General features: G+C 56.2%; 1 protein-coding gene across 1 annotated transcript; it reads right to left on the bottom strand.

The window, feature by feature from the left end:
* Nucleotides 1-311: 311 nt before the first annotated feature.
* On the bottom strand, nucleotides 312-15,719 carry GPR179 (G protein-coupled receptor 179). The gene is made up of 12 exons (XM_055579625.1): nucleotides 14,947-15,719; nucleotides 13,546-13,654; nucleotides 11,830-11,917; nucleotides 11,174-11,409; nucleotides 10,323-10,391; nucleotides 9,850-9,959; nucleotides 9,317-9,555; nucleotides 9,009-9,147; nucleotides 8,289-8,394; nucleotides 7,125-7,271; nucleotides 6,736-6,817; nucleotides 312-5,586 (listed from the first exon to the last, which is right to left on the bottom strand). Exons 1-12 carry the CDS (start codon nucleotides 15,717-15,719, stop codon nucleotides 434-436), a joined length of 7,251 nt encoding a protein of 2,416 aa, XP_055435600.1. The 3' UTR covers nucleotides 312-433.
* Nucleotides 15,720-16,071: the final 352 nt, after the last annotated feature.

Raw genomic sequence — 16,071 nt, 5'->3', positions numbered from 1 at the left:
AGAAGAATGTGTCTACCTTTGTGAAAGTGTGGGCCGGGTGCAGCTGACTCCCTTTTGTCATTAACATTAGCTTTACTAGTGATGTCACAGATGGCTTGTGTTGAGTACTCTAGCTGGATGGGAGGATTAATTAGAAGCAGAAGGTCTGGCTCTTGTCCTCTGGTGCAGGAAGGAGAACTGGAAGTAAAGAGAGGCTGGTACTTCCTTTTGGAGTCTGAGTTGCACCCTTCTTGTACAGTTTGCCTTTGGAATGAGTTGACTTCTGGCCTTCTTGGATAGGGAAAGTGGCCAAGTTTGTGAAAGGGAAAGGAAAGGGAAAGTGGCCAACCGACCTTTAGGTTGTTTCAGTTTTTTGGAAACACCTAGAATTTGGAAAGAACCTTGACTGTTCTGAAAGCTAGCCACCCAGTGTATGACCTCACCGATGCAGTTGTTACTCCCAGTCCCAAGGATAGACAGTTGGAGGGGTGAGCTCTTCAAGTTGAGTTTCAGAAGCTACTTCTTGGTCTTCAGTTATGGAAGAAGACTTCTGAGTCATAGCTTCTTGGAGGGTTGGCTCTGGGGCTAAGCTGGTCCTCGGCCCAGGTTCTGAAGGGACTTGGAGTTCTCTGACACCCTCCAGAGTAAAGGTGCTGGCTGGCTTGTTCACTTTGGGGTGGGGGCTTTTGCTGTCTGGAAGGAAGCTACCCAAAGGTCTCTGGACTAAAAGGCATGGTGGGTTCTCAGGGGCTGTGGGGCAGAGCATTTGCTTCTGAGTTGCTGTTAAAGCCAGGAGACCAGATTCCTCAGATGGGGCTCCAGTTCCCTCCCAGAGACATGTGTCGATGTCTGCCATGGTGCCTGTTATTTTATTTCCTTCAGGATCTGTGACTTCCCATTGACACAGCTCTGCCACCTGGCTCCCCATACTGCTTGCTCCATGGGGACTGTCTTTGGGTTGGTCCGTGGCTGGAGCATCTGGCTGAGGAGAGAGCCCTTCTGACCTTGTGCCTTCCCAAGGGCAGATTGCCTCCATCTCTCCGCTGACTTTTACTTCTTCTGAAGAGTGTTCTTCAGTCCCTCCAGAGTCTTCCTTTTGCAGGAACATTTCTCTTTGCCCTTGAGATTCTCTGTCCACCTCTTGTTCACATCCCCCTTTCTCTGCTGTTTCTTGGCTCACCTCCCAAGGGCAGATTTCTGTTTTCTTATCAGGGGGAGCTTCTTGCGCTTCCTGTGGGCCCGCTACGCTGGCCCCCACACTGCCTGCTGCCTTGGGACTTTCTTTGCTACTCTCGGAAGCTTGTGGGGCTGGTTCCTGCTTTCCATCTGCCCTCTCAGGCTTTTCCTGAAGGGCCACAGCTTTGTGCTCTGGTTTTTCTGGGGCTTTCCCCTTCTCCTCTTGAGTTTCCTCATCTCCATCCTGCCTTGACACCCCTTCCTCAGGGGTTCTTTCAGTCACTTCCCAGGGACAAGTCTCAGCTTTGGCACCGCTGTCAGGTTTGGGAGCGTCCATGGCGGAAGCGTCCCACGGGCAGACCTTAGCGAGCCTGTCCCCAGCGCTGGGCAGTGTCTGCGAGCCGGCTTTAGGTTGGTCAGGGCACTGACTATGTGGGTGGGAGGAGGAGTCCCTGGGGGCCGTGCTCTCCTGGAGATGGACAGGTTGTAGTTCACTGCTCACTTTTTCCCCATCTTCAACAGTGACTTCTGCTTTTTCTGGGGCTACATGTTCTGGGGAGGAGTCCATCTTTGGGTCTTGCGTCAGGCCCCCTTTCTCTGCTGCTTCATCACTTATTTCCAGGGAGGGCTCCTCTACCCCTCTGCTGGACACGTCTGAGACCTCAGGGGCCTGAGCAGAGGGTGCCCTCAAGTCCTTCTCCCAGGGACACACAGCTTCCTGCTCTTGACTCAGTTGTGTTTCCCATTTCCATCTGTCTTCTCCCAGGGAGGTGAGTCTCCCCTTTTCTAGCATTTTCTCCCTCTGCCCCACTGAGTCAGTTCTCATCTCTTGTTCTAATTCCTTCCCAGGGGCTCCTTCATCCACCTCCCAGGGACAGACCTTGACTTTTTCACTAGTAGGTGCTCCCTCCGCTTCCCAGGGACATACCTCCAGTGGTCTGCACCCCGCACGGTCCAGCTCCTGGACCCCAGGTTTTGGCTTGTCAGTGCCCAGAGTGTCTGAATGCCAAGAGGAGCCCCCTGGATCCATGCTCTCCCAGGGGCAAGCCCATTCCCGCTCCTGGGCCTGCCTCTCTGGAGTAGCAACAGCTCTCTCACTAGGTCCAGAATCTGCAGAAGGCTTACTCGTTTTGCTTGAAAATTGCCTAATGGCCTCCATTCCCAAAGCCCTTCTCTCCCCAGCTCCAGCACTCACCTCCCAGGGACAGACCTCTGCCTTCTCGGCAGGCAGGGTTTCCTCCGCCTCCCAGGGACAAATCTCAGCAGTTTTGCTTTCCACACTGCCAGACATCTGGAAACTGGCTTTGGGTCCACCTGTGTCTTGAAGACCAGGTTGTGGGGTGAAGCTGACAGGGTCCACACTCTCCCAGGGACAGACTGCTTCCTGCATTGGCATCTGTTCCTCAGGCTTTGTCCAACTTGGGCTAGCTTTGATGCCTGATGTTTCAAGCATCTTCTCCTTGTCCTTTTGAGATTCTCTTCCTTTTGGTGCCTGCCCTGATGTCCAGTCCTCTGTCGTTCTCTCATTCACCTCCCAGGGACAGACTTCTGCCTTGGCAGGTGTTGCTCCCTTTCCCTCTGACCTGAGATCTGGTGGACAGACCTGCGCTGCTCTACTTCCTTTATTGCTGAGGAGTTGGCCATCAGCTTTGGATGAGGAATTGTCTAGATGTGGGCCAGAGTGCCCAGCAGCTGTGCTTTCCCACGGACACACTGACTCCTGCTGTTGGCTAAGTTTCTGCACTGCTTTCCCAGTCCATCTCCCCATCTCTCCAAAGCTCCCTGTTCTGGAGGTGTCCCACTTTTCCTGGGGAGATTTGCCACCTGGCCCCTGACTCAGCATTTCCTTCCCTACTACCTCATCACCCAGCTCCCAGGGACAGATCTCTGCCTTCCCAATGGCAGGAGTATCTCCTGCCTCCCATGGACAGACTTCAGTGATGCTACTGCCCAAACTCCCTGAGCAACCAGGGATTCCTGGGGCCTGAGTAGAAACCACTGAGGGGCCCCGGAAATCTGTCCTTTCCCACTGACAAAGAGACTCCAAGCCTTCACCCAGTTTCTGTTCTTTCCAGAAGATTGTTTTCTTGGGGGTTTTCTGCTTTTCCTGGGGGAGTTTCTTTACTCCCTCCTGGGATGGTTTCCCTGTCTGTCCTTCACTTGCCTCCCAGGGACACAGCTCTGCCGTGGTGATGTCAGATGTACAAGCTCCTGGTCCAGCGGCTTCCCACTGATGCGTCTCCACCTCTCTAGGCTCCACACTGCCCACTGCCTCAGACCTGCCCCTGGTTCTGTCCAAGTCCTGAGGGGCTGACCCAGGAGACACACCCCCAGGATCAGCACTCTCCCAAGGACAAACTGCCTCCTGACCCCTGACCAACCTCTCTGGCTTTTTCCGAGCCACAACAACCACATCTTTGGGCTCGGATTTTCCTGAGGCTTTCTCCTTCTCACCCTGGGAGGCATCTAGATATTGCCGTAGGGCCTCCTCCTCAGGGACTCCACCCACCTCCCAGGGGCAGATTTCAGCTTTGTTGCTAGTATCAGGCTGACACAGTTCCGACTCGGTGACTTCCCAGGGGCACACTTCTGTCACCCTGGGGTCAGCACTGCCCAGGGGCTGGAGGCCAGCTTTGGGTAGTTCCCGCCACCCCACAGGAGCTTCTTTTGCTTGCTTAGCATTTTTGTCCCCAGCTGTGCCCTGCCTGAGTTGCCTCAGTGTGGCAGGGCCTGTTTTACCTGCTCTCTCAACCTTCCCCTCCCCTAGACACTGGGAAGTCCTCCTGCCTCTGTCTTCTTGTTCCCTGCTGCCGTCCCGGTGACAGACTTGGAGCATCCTGCTGGTGTGAGCATTCTGTTGGTTCTGGAGGGACTCTTCGTCATCACAGGGGCCAAGTGCCGCCTGCTTACTCACCCCCTTGGGCCGGCCTGGCCTGGGAGATCTGGGGCATGCCCCCACGCCCTCTCCAGAAGCTCGGCCCTTCTCCTCCTTAGGACTCCCTTCCCCGCTCTCCTTCTCCCTGTGTGTGCTCCGAGAACGGGTCAGAGCTTTGATAGCCAGGCCCAGACTGCGCATGGAACCCTGCTGGACAGGGGTCTTGAGGCTGTGGGATTTAGAGAAGACTTTGGGCCTGTTCTCATCCTCCTCAGTTTCCCCCTGGAGACACCCATCCTCTGTGTCCATCCCATTCTCCCCAGGCCCCCTCTTCTCTACTGCCATAGAGAGGGCCCTCCAGAGACGGGCCCGAGCTGGGGCGTGAGATGGGTTGCCTTGCTCTGGCCCCGAGGGGCCTTCCTGAGCCACATTTTCTTTCTTCACTGGCAGTTCTGCATTCTCCCACGGGCAGATGTAGGTAAGTAGGTTGGGGCTTTGTGGGGGTACTGGGATGGGTGCCAGGGCAGGGGCAGGAGCTGGCATCAGAGCTGGGGCCAAACTGGAGGTGGGAGACAGCATCCCCGGCTCCCCGAGGCCCGCCCCGGACGTGGCCATGATGGGTGTGGAGATCTGGTGCCGGATGGGCACGTGCGGCAGCCTTCTGGCGTCCTCCTCGTGCAGCCCTCCGGAGACATGGGAGCTGTCCACGCTGCGGCTCTTGGCCGGGGAAGGTGGGGCCGACACGGGGGCTGCTCGAACTCGCTCCAGCCTCCGGGCCGAGGGTCTCTGCGCCGGGCTGGCCAAGGTGGCCTCTGCCTTCCTTCTCTCCTCCCGCTCCTTTGCCTGCCGGTAGGTCTCCTCCAGGTAGGCCTGGCTGGCCACGAGCAGGGCCTTTTCCCTGGCGCCGGCCACGACGCTCAGCGACTTGTGCAGCGAGGCGGGCCGGGCGCGGGGCAACCGCTCGCACACCGTCAGGTTGTGGGCACTGGCCGACCTGAAGCCCAGCGCGGGGGGCCCGGCCGCAGACTCGCCGGACTCGCGGCTGTCGGATCGCGGCCCCTTGCGGGCCAGCTTCCTCCGCAGCAGCGAGTCGACCAGAGGCGGGCTGTGGTCCCGGTGGGGGTCACAGTCCTGCTCGCAGGTGCTGCGGGACTTACGCAGGCCGGGCGGCGCGGCGGGCTCCCGGAGGCTGGCGCTGAGCAGCCGGCGGCGGGAAGAGCCGGGCAGGCTGCCGCGGCCCGCGGAGCCCGAGTCCCGGGAGTGCTGGCGGGCCAGCGCCTCGGGGAACTCGGCCAGGTACCTCATGAAGGAGCGGCCCAGGCCCTGGCGCCAGCTGGCCCGCTTCTTGGGCAGGTGGGGGTTGTTCGCAGCCATTTCCTTGGTCTTATGAACCTCGAGCTGGGCGTAGAGCTTCTTCAGCTCGTCCTGGGGGCCGGAGAGCAAAGCCGGCGTGAGGACCATCCTCTCCATCCCCTGGCGGGCGCTGCTCTGCCCCTCAGCTAGTGCTGAGACCCCTTTTTCTGGGGGAACGCTTTCCCACCAAGCTGTGTCCCTTCCTGGCTTTTAAAACACTTGGAAAGTTCACTTCTCCGTTTCTGCAGGGCCAACACCAACCTAGTTCTGAGCCCGACCCACTCAACCCTGAGGACGCAGGGCCCTGCCTTCTACCTGGCACTGTGGTCTGGTGGGCGGTCCCAGCTTGGTGCACAGGAAACCTGGGTTTGAGGCTGCTCACCTATGGTATGCCTCAAGGCTATTTTCTTGCCCTCTCTGAGCCTCTACTTCAATAAAGGAAGGAAATCTGACTGCCTAGTGTTCACTGCCTTAAGAGAAGTGGTGCCATCAGTGGGTGTGAAAACGGCCATTGTTGTTGTTGTTGTTAAGTCGCTTCAGTCATGTCCGACTCTGTGCGACCCCATAGACGGAAGCCCACCAGGCTCCCCCATCCCTGGGATTCTCCAGGCAAGAACACTGGAGTGGGTTGCCATTTCCTTCTCCAATGCATGAAAGTGAAAAGTGAAAGTTAAGTCGCTCAGTCGTGTCCGACTCTAGCGACCCCATGGACTGCAGCCTACCAGGCTCCTCCATCTATGGGATTTTCTAGGCAAAAGTACTGGAGTGGGGTGCCATTGCCTTTTCAGCTGTGACAGGATGGGGCTTTGAAAGCTCTTTCAACTTTGGTGCTCTCCCCACAGTGAGCATAGGGAGAGCACACCCGCTGCTGATCCCCAAGCTGGAGGGTCAAGGATGGCGTGGCAGTGGCCACCTGCCTCCACTTAGGCCTACCTGATATATTGGGGTCTCAGGTCAACCTATCCCCAGGAGGCAGGAAACAGGCAGAACTCAGATGGTGAGGAGGACATGGGGGCAGTTGAGACAAGGAAGGAAGGAATTGGGGGATGTAAACAAGTCAGATGTGGAGGGGGCTTCAGGGAAGGTGGAGGGATGGACCCAGTGGCTTCCTGGGACTGTTCCCACTGTAGATTCTATAAAACAATGGGCTTTACTGCCAGTCTCTTTATTTCCTACTCTCTGAGCCTCTCATCAGGGTTCCTATCACCACTATGATATTCTTAAGCAGAAAAATATGGTAAGGATGCTCTCCTGATGTAAGACTCAGGAAGCACTTCCTTCTTCTAACATTGCTGAGTCCAAGGAAAGAGGATCCTGGTATGGAAATCCTTGGTAGCCAGTGGCTGAATTACCCAACCCTGATGGCCCTAGGAGCACTAACTGCTGGGTGTGCTGGGGGCTGAGGGGCTTTTCAGTCTGCCACTCATGGTGGCCCTGTTGAGTGGAGGACACAGGTGATTTGAGCTCCACTCATGGTTCTGCCTCTACCTTGCCAAGTGGGCCTCAGGAATGTGAGTTTTGGTATTTGGGAGGATCTTTTCACATATGTGGTCTCCTTTGTGTAGAAGCAGGAGAAGCAGCTTGGGGCAATGGTGGAGAAGAAAGGGATGCAAGTCTTAGAGGAAAGGCTAGGGGGAGGATAGGGGACCTTCAGTGGCACACAGCCCGAGTGGCAGGGCATCACTGCTCGCTGTCCAGTCCCTAAGTAGCATCAAGAGGAGGTCAGGAGGGCAGCACCTACCCGAATGTCTCCAGGGTCCAGGCTGCGCTCGCTCCAGGCTGAGGCGATGCTGCTGTTGAGGTAGGAGCCTGAGCGCTGCAGGTCCAGCTCGTCTTCGTACACCTCATCCAAGATCTCCTCTCGGGGAGGAGCCCCCGGCTTCCGGAACTGGCCAGGGTGGGCATGATCAGGAAAAAGACTCATGTTGGCTCCCTACCCTGTGGCATATGTATTTACTCCATAAATCCTCAACCCCTTCTGATTTGGGATTCTGGAGGTCCAAAGAGTATTGTTCCATCTCATCCTTCCTGATTTTCTCTAACTTAGATTACCAGGGGTCTCTAATGCCCTGTGCCCACAATTCCTAGCCATGTCCTTCAGCCCCCTCACCTATCTTCTGTAACTGCTTCCGAGTTGATTTTCAGAGTCTGCCAACCTTCCAATTGTGTTACAAGGACCCCCTTTGGCTCTAGCTCTTATTACCCTTGCCCAGGGATTGGAGACAGAGCGTCCTTCCCCAACTCCTATATGTGTGCTAAGTCGCTTCAGTCTTGTCCAATTCTTTGCAACCCCAAGGACTGTAGCCTGCTAGGCTCCTCTGTCCATGGGATCCTCCAGGCAAGAATACTGGAGAGGATTGCCATTCCCTTCTCTAGGGGATCTTCCCCACCCAGAGATCAAACCTGGGTTCCCACATTGCAGGGGGATTCTTTACCATCTGAGCCACCAGGGAAGCCCTTAGCCAGCTCCTACTGCTGCTACTGCTGCTGCTGCTAAGTCACTTCAGTCGTGTCCGACTCTATGAAACCCCATAGACGGCAGCCCACCAGGCTCCCCCGTCCCTGGGATTCTCCAGGCAAGAACACTGGAGTGGGTTGCCATTTCCTTCTCCAATGCATGAAAGTGAAAAGTGAAAGTGAAGTCACTCAGTTGTATCTGACTCTTTGCGACCCCATGGACTGCAGCCTACCAGGCTCCTCCGTCCATAGGATTTTCCAGGCAAGAGTACTGAGGTGGGGTGCCATTGCCTTCTCTGAGCCAACTCCTAAGTGGGCTCCAAATCCCTCTGGGCCCAGGTGTCACTCTTGCCCTGACCTGGAGAGGGCACTGTGGATACAGCAGGTCCACAGTGCCCCTGGCCAAAGGGCCGGGCTCACCTCACTTTGAGGCCAGAGAAGACCTCACCTTAGGGATGAAGATCAGAGCCAGCGTGGCGGTGACTGTGCTGTGAGTGTGAAAGAAGAAGAGGAGGAGCGTCCAGTCCGGGTGCAGGGAGGGAACCAGCACAAACCTGGGGGTGAGGTGGTGGTGGCGGTGGGGTGATAGTTAGCTGCGGGTGGGAGCGGCCTCTTCCCTCTCACCTGTCCCAGTGGCTCTCCCCCCAAACCCAGCCCTGACCTCCTGCAGGTGCTCAGTGGAGTGAGGAGGGCACTCTTCCTTCTTCCTGCTCTCCCACCTCAGGGCTCATGTTAATCCCCACTTCCAAGAAGCCTTCCCAGACTCCTCCAGCTTGCCTTCTCTGGCTGCTTATAGCACTGCTATGAACCGCCCCGTGGATTGGGTCTACCTTCACCACAGGGCCAGGTCCTTGTGGACATGCATAGCAGGTCTGCTGCTGGGACGGCTGAGGTGTGAGGGGAAGAAGGCAGGGAGAATGGAGCCCATGTGGGGAGGAGAGCAGTAGGGGATGGAATGGGAGAGCACTTAGGGTGTTGGGTGAGACATAGGGTACAGGAAGGATTTCTGTAGGGTAGGGAGAGAACTCGAGGTGAGGGACTTTCCTCACCTTGCTGCGGTGTAGCGGGTGTTGCCAGCAGGGTTGTGGGATGGGGGTACCCTCCCCTGGGAGAGGTGAGGAATGGTGTTAGGGTGGAAGGCGTGGTGGGTAGGAGGGCTTGTCCTCACCTGGCTGCGTGGAAGGCGGCAGAAAGCAGCAGCTCGTTGTGCAGGGCGATGCCCATGTATCGTGGCTCGTGGAAGGCTGAGGGGACAGCCCGGGTGGCGTAGCAGAGGAAGCTGCCCCAGCACAGGAGCAGCATCTCAGCTGTAGGGAAGGGAGGGAGGGACAGAGCCAGGTACCACCTCAGCAGCCACGCCACCCCTTTCTCTGTAGGGGGTTCTGGGGGGAGCCTGGTCCAGGTACAGGAGGAAGAACCCTTGGAGGTACAGGGCGGGGGACCAGAGTGAGGCTGGACTCTGTGGGAGTAACTCACCCACCACCATGATGTAGTCCCAGCGGTCGTGGTGGCAGAGGTAGAAGTGGCGTCCCGTGTGTGTGTGGCCCCGTGTTACCAGTGATGTGTGCTGAATGCCTGGCTCCAGGACCCCTGCCGTCCACACAGCCAGGAAGCCCAGCACCAGCAGCAGGAGCAGGCCCAGACGCCGCAGCAGCCGCCCGCTGCTCAGGTGGGGGCCCCGCTGGGCCGTTCGAGACAGAAAGAGCTGGAGCACTCTACAAGGGTCAGGGTGTGGCTGGTAGACGCAGGGAGGGGGGACGCCTCTGGCTATTGCTTCCCTCCCCTCCACACATCCCTGTTCTCCCATCCCTTCCATGGGTCACTGCCTCCTCTTACCGCCCCCCAAAAAAAGTTACATGGTGGGGAGGGCTACAGTGATGGGAGCAGGCCTTGGGGGCCCAGAGCAGTAGAGTGGGTAGGGGGTCTGGCGGTGAAGAACTCCATCCCATAAATGAGTTGGAGTGGCCTGGAGGGAGCCGTGTGAGAACAAGGCCCTACCCAGACCCTACCTATAAAGCTTGAGTATAATGGTGCCGTAGACAATGGCAAAGCCTAGCAGCCGGACCCAGCGGAGGGCGATGCAGCGAAAGACACTGGGCTTGAAGTACAGGATGAAGACCTGGTGGGGAGGGGGTAAAAACAATTGCTGTCCATTGCACTTGCACTGGGTGCCAGGCCTACACTAAGCACCTTGGTGATCCTTCTAACAGCCTCCTCATGGAGTCATCATCACCTCCATTCTGCAGAGGAGCAGCTTTCTTATCAGAGAGCTTAGATAACTTGTCCTAAGTTACACAACAGGTCATAGAGCTCTTTTAAGCCTCACTAGGCCAGCCTGTCACCTGTAGGTACGAGCAGGGGGATTTTGAGGTCTCTGAATCCCCCCACAGGATACAGAGGACAGATTCTGGGGTGTGGAGGGTGCCAGGTTGGGACTGGGGGGATCCCAGGAGGTGGGGTCAGGCTCTAGCCACAAACTCACAGGGAAGTAGAGCAGCAGGGATCCGAAAAGGATGGCTTCCAGCAGTACCACTCCAGATGCCCGGATCCTCTGTGAACCCAGGAAAGAAAGATGCACATAAGCAGGACAGCAAGAGGATAGAGCCTGGAGGATGGTGCAGGAGGGTCTCAGGTCTGTTTGAGGGGTCACTCCGTGGCCCTGAGCTAAAGCTACCGCCTATAACTTCAGCTCTGCCTTCTTCATCCACAGGCTCTTAGCTCCACTGGCACTAAGCCTAGCTGAGGCCAAGGTTTCACATGGCCCCTGCGGCCCCATGCCCCTCCCAATCTCACCCTGGGCCTTGCTGCAGACCTGGGCTGGAATTGGAGGCTGCTGGAGCTAGAAGGGATCTCAGGCTTTCCCCCAAGCTTTGGGTCAGACAGCTTCCTTGCCTAGAAACTCCCTTCTCTGTCAATTGACCAAGCTTGGCTCAAGTGTCATGTTCTCCAGAAAGACATCCCACACCATCTCAGGCGGGATGACTGGGTCCCCTCTCTGACCTGCCACAGCAACTGGCGCCTCCATCCTGGCCCCTGTCTTACTGTGCTGTCATTGCTTCTCCCACTCAACTGGGAGCTCCACAAGGGACCAGATCACTTCCTCTAGTGCCTACACAGTGTTTTGAATCAAGTCCAATGACTTCATTGCACAGGTGAGGAAACAGGTCTATGGTGGTGAGGTCACTTGCCTAATGTCAGAAAGTGAGTTAGATTAAGGCTCAAACTTGCATTTTCCAAGTTCTAGCCTTAGGTAGTCTTTGGTCTCCCCCTGATGCTAGAGATTCACGATGGGTAGGACATGTGCAGAGAAGAGAGCTGTGGGGCCTTGCTTGCCTTGCTCTGGCGGCAGCGATAGGAGACCAGCATGCTAAGGAAGATGACCAGCATACAGCACGTCTGACAGGCCAGCACTGCTGCCCTGAGCGTGGGGGCTTCCTCCACCAGGCACGGCGTGGCATCCAGGCAGCTGGCACAGCCCTCGGCACATGGTTGGCAGCGCAGCAGCCTCCCGGGGCTGCCTTGAGGGGACCCAAATTGCCCAGGAGGCTGGGCAGCACCCTCCTCTGAGCCTATAATGAACAGGATGGGTACAGGGAGGAGGGCATGGCTGGGGCATCCTGAGACCCCAGCCTTCTCTCCTCATGGTTGGCACAGTTCTTATCCTGCCCTCTTAGGGTCTGTGGCCCCTGGGGGAAGGAATGAGGAAGTGAGTACTTGCAGGGGAAGGCAGAAGAAGAGGTGATACCAGGCTAGGACTCACCATGAGGTCAGCTTGCATCAAATTGCCATGTTTTAGGCTCTTTCTCAGAAGGCATAGACACCCCCAAATTGGACCCTGCCTGTGTCTCCTGCTTCTCTCGACATTCTGCCCTGGCCCCACAAGTTTTTCTCCCAGTATCTCACCCCAACCTGCCTTTCTTCCGCAGATACCCACCTCCAGTCAGCCCAGCCTGTAAAACACCTGCCTGTCCCTCACCACTGTTACATACCCAAGGAGTTGCTTGCCCCGTAGAAGCCAGGTCGGCAGCGGCAGAGGTAGTGGCCAAGGACAAAGCCCTGACTCTCCAGGGGGACGCACTGTGGGGCCAACAAACACCATAGGTATTTATATGGGGCTTTCCCGCCGGGAAAGAGTTGGAGGGTCATCTACCCTCCTATCCACAGCCCCTGAGTCTACACTGGGGAGCCCCAGTCCTGGGGAAGCTGTCCCTCCCTGCAGACCCTACCCCGACCCCACCATTGTCTCTCTTATCAAAGAGACCTCCAAACACAGAGTTTGGAGATGGATCAGCCTTTTATCCAGACTAGCTGTGACAGGAGCCTCATAGGTCCCATTTCCCAATCCCCAGCAGTTGCTAGAGCAAGGTGCTGGGGCGGTGGAAGCAGAGAGAACTTTGAGATCAACCACACCTGTGTGCCTACATCCTGCTTCAAAGGGTCAATATCAGCCTCCCTCTTTGGCACACAGGTGGGTTGAAAAGGCACCCACGGGGGAGCAGCTTCCTCTATTAGGGCCATCTGCCTTTGGTGTAGGACTGCTCTCCCCAGCCCTAATGCCAGGCTAATGCCAGGCTGGTGGGATGCCAAGGTCAGCTCTTTATTCCAACTCCACCCACTGATGTTTGCCCAGCAGGAGACAGAGCAGATCTCAGAGCCAGGCAGGGAAGATAAGCACGTGGATGAGGTCAGATCTACTGTAGGGAGTGGCCAGGAACAGATAGCAATGGGGCAAAGGAAGGAAGATTCCATATCCAGCCCCTGATTTCACCTAAAAGGTGCTTATGAAATCGTGGACCAACTTTCCCCTCTGCTCAGATTGCTAGAAAATGCTCTGTTTCTGCCACAGTCTGCACCATCAGACAAATGCATACCCAGAGACATGAATGTGGCTGGGTTTAAAAGTGCACTGGACAATAGGAGCCTTTATGCATCCCTGGATGTATAGCTTCAGACACATGTCCCCTGAAGAGCAGCAGATGCCCAGACCCGCTCCACTTCCCAGCAGGCTGCAGGGCTCGCCTTGGCTTTGGTTCAGCTCAGGAACAAGCATGCAGTCAGTGTTACTGTGGAGCGGATTAGTTCACTGGCCTCCCAGTTTCCCAGTAGTGGGTTTGCAGGATTACCAACCATTGCTTTCCATTATCCAGATTCTCCTGCATCCACGGCTTTGATTTTGCCAGCACCTGGTCCGGGTTCCATCGCCTTTACCAGTCCCAGAGCTCTTCAAGCTCCTTCTCTGGTTAGTCTCCTCCTACATCTCAACTTTTTCCTACATTCCTCCTACATCCCAATTCCACTTATTTCAACAAACACCCAATAAAGCATCCTTTGTGCGTTAGAAGGAGCCCAGAGCTCTGTTGACATGGAGAATGTGGTTCAGGAGAAGGAAAGGGGTTGATTAATAGAGGCTCAGGAAGTGGTCCTGGGAAGGGATCCTGAAGCACCCAGTACCAGAAGGGAGAGCAGACAGGGAGGCACATTGAGATTGCAAAGGAATGAAGGTGGCTGTCTCAGATTGGGGATGGGGCTAGGCTGTAAGTGTCCTCACTTTTAAATACCCTGGTATCTCATCTCTATCTGTCTCATCAATAGGGACTTCCCTGAAGCCCTGAGAAGCTGATGCGCCTTTGTCAGCTGCTCCTGATGGCATGATGGGAAAGGGGAAGGGAGGTAGGAAACCCGTACCCCACTCTCTGTATCCTTACCTGGGTGCTGTTGAGATCACACAGGTGTGTGTTAGAGTACCAGCCTGGGCCACTGGCACACTGATTGATGTCCACGCTCTGAAGGTCTACGTCCATCTGCACCTGCCCCCTAGGGCAGTGAATTGGCAGTTAGGGGTATAGTGAAGGGTGCCAAGGTGGACATGTATCCTTGGATCTCAGATCATGGTGCAATGCAAGCTTTACGCACTTTAGCACAGTGGCTGTAGTGTGCCAGGAGAGAGGGCACACATGCATGCCACTTCTCCAGTGCTATTAACCCTCACTGTCTCTGCAGCAACAATCCTCCTACCCCTAGATTTTTCCCTTGCCCCACCCCCCATCCCTCAGCTTTTCAACATCCTAGCATTTCCTGATTTCTATCAATGGGTAAAGGGAATGGGCAAGACATATGGGAGCTGCGGTTCTGATGATCTGTCTGAAAGGGATTTTCACACTTCCCCACTGCGTGTATACACACTTATACTCAAACAGGCACACAAAGCACAGATATTAACAACGCCCCACTCTGCCCAAACCAGGTCTGAATTGATCATAGTGAAGGAGATATGGAATAGAGGGGCCCAGATTCAAGAGCTGCCTGGCCCGAGGGCTCTCAACCCCGGCTCTGAGCACATTGGGGAGAGAGCTGGCAAAAAGCCAGGCTGCCTGTGGCCAGGAGAGGAACTCTGCTGGGGACAATGAATGGGGACACAGAGCTGGGAAAACAACGTTGATTGTTGAATGCCTAGCGGTTTAGTATCCACCTGCTCCCTCCTTCCCATCATGGCTCCCACTCAGCTCTTTACTCTGGTTGAGGGAGGAGGTCAATTATTTGAGGAGCATCACAGGCTCCTGGGTCAGGACTTGATGTAAGAATACAGCCATGGGAGTGATGCTGGGACCTGGCCAACTTCTGGGCAGAAAGGGCCATGGTTCCAAGCCTCCCCCCAGGTGTTTTCCTTCACTTGCAGAAGCCTCCTTTTCCAGTTCTAGATTGCTAGAGAGTAGTGGGTTTCACTCCTGGGACACCCATCTGACTCCTCCGAGAAGCTGGTACACAGATTGTCACAGCTATCCCTGCCAAACCCTCTCCTGCATTGTACCCATTACTCAGATCTGGGAACCAGGACCTATGACCAGCTGTGACCCCCATCAGTACACACACACACATGTGTGTATACCTATATGTAAATGGATCGATCATACACACACCTGTATATGTTAACATAGTTAGAGTCCTAGAGTCAACTGCAAATATACACAGCTGAATGCAAATACACACATCTGTGTCCCCCAGACGCACATGTGCATACCAAATAGCCTATGCACAGCTAGGACCCCCCCTCCCCCACCACCTCCACAGATCCACAATAGAATCAAATCCTGCACAAACCCACTTACCTGACCTCCGGGCTGAGGTCTGGCTTGAGTCCATAGAAGGTGGCTGAGAGTGTGATAAGCCAGCCTGGACGCAGTCGACCCTCCTGGCATTCCAGGAAGGGAGGAGACAGTCTCACGTGCTGCACGTCCCCGACATATCCATCCCCCTGTGGCCACTTGGGGCTGCCAAGGCTCCCTAGGTCATTGGTCAGCACCCGCTTTTGCAGGTCAGCGGGATGCAGGGCTCCAGTTGAGCTCTCCTCCTGCACTCTGTTCCCGGACAAGTCCTGAAGGATGGTCTCCTCCCCAATCCGGGTGGCCTGCAGGGCCAGCTGCAGGTGGCTGGCCCCTGGTGGAGGGTTAAAAGTCAGCAAAGCCCGGTATGCCCTTGGGTCCCCCTCGGCCACACTGCGGACTAGTGCCTGGTACCATTCCATGTCCTCTTCCACACTGGACTCCCGGATGTCGTTGGCTTGTAGCAGCATGTTCAGGAAATTGGCGGCCTGGGTCACAGCGCCTGCTGCTCTCCATAAGACTGGGGGGAGCCCTGGTCTGGCTCCTGCCCCGGGGGCTTCATAGCGCTCACTGCAGTTAGCCCCAGACAGCTGTTGAGCATCTCCAGAGTAGAGAAAAGCCAGGGCTGCCTCAGCCCCCTCTGGGGGCACCCAAATGGGTACAGACCCTGGCTTGACTTTGGAGGACAGTGCGGGCAGAGAGCGGAGGGTCCTTGGAACCCCCAGAGCCCAGCCAAAGAGGAAACAGCAGCCTAGCAGCCCTGCTGCCGGAGAAGGCATGGCCACTGCCCTGGTGTCCATCCTCAAGGCAGCCTGCAGGGCCCTGGGGTCCAGGCTGCCTGCGGGATTTGGTGGCTGCAGTGCTTCCACACCTCGAATCTTCGAATCCTCCTCGTTTCCTCTCTTCCTCTCTCTCACGCTTACGCTGCCTTGCTCCGGGTTTTTTTTTTTTTTTCCTTCTAACATCATCATCTGGCTTCTGGACGTCAGCATGAGGGCTGTGCTCCCTCCCCTCTCAGTGTGGCCCCTCGCTGCAAACCCTCTTAATCCTGGCACACCACTCTTCCCTCCCACTCTTATCCAATATCCAGGCTCCCTCCCCCTACTCCCCACCATACATCTGCTCCAGAGA

This window comes from Bubalus kerabau, chromosome 4, assembly GCF_029407905.1.
Source record: "Bubalus kerabau isolate K-KA32 ecotype Philippines breed swamp buffalo chromosome 4, PCC_UOA_SB_1v2, whole genome shotgun sequence".
Classification (NCBI taxonomy): Eukaryota; Metazoa; Chordata; class Mammalia; order Artiodactyla; family Bovidae; genus Bubalus; species Bubalus kerabau.
This window is presented reverse-complemented; position numbering and strand designations above follow the sequence as displayed.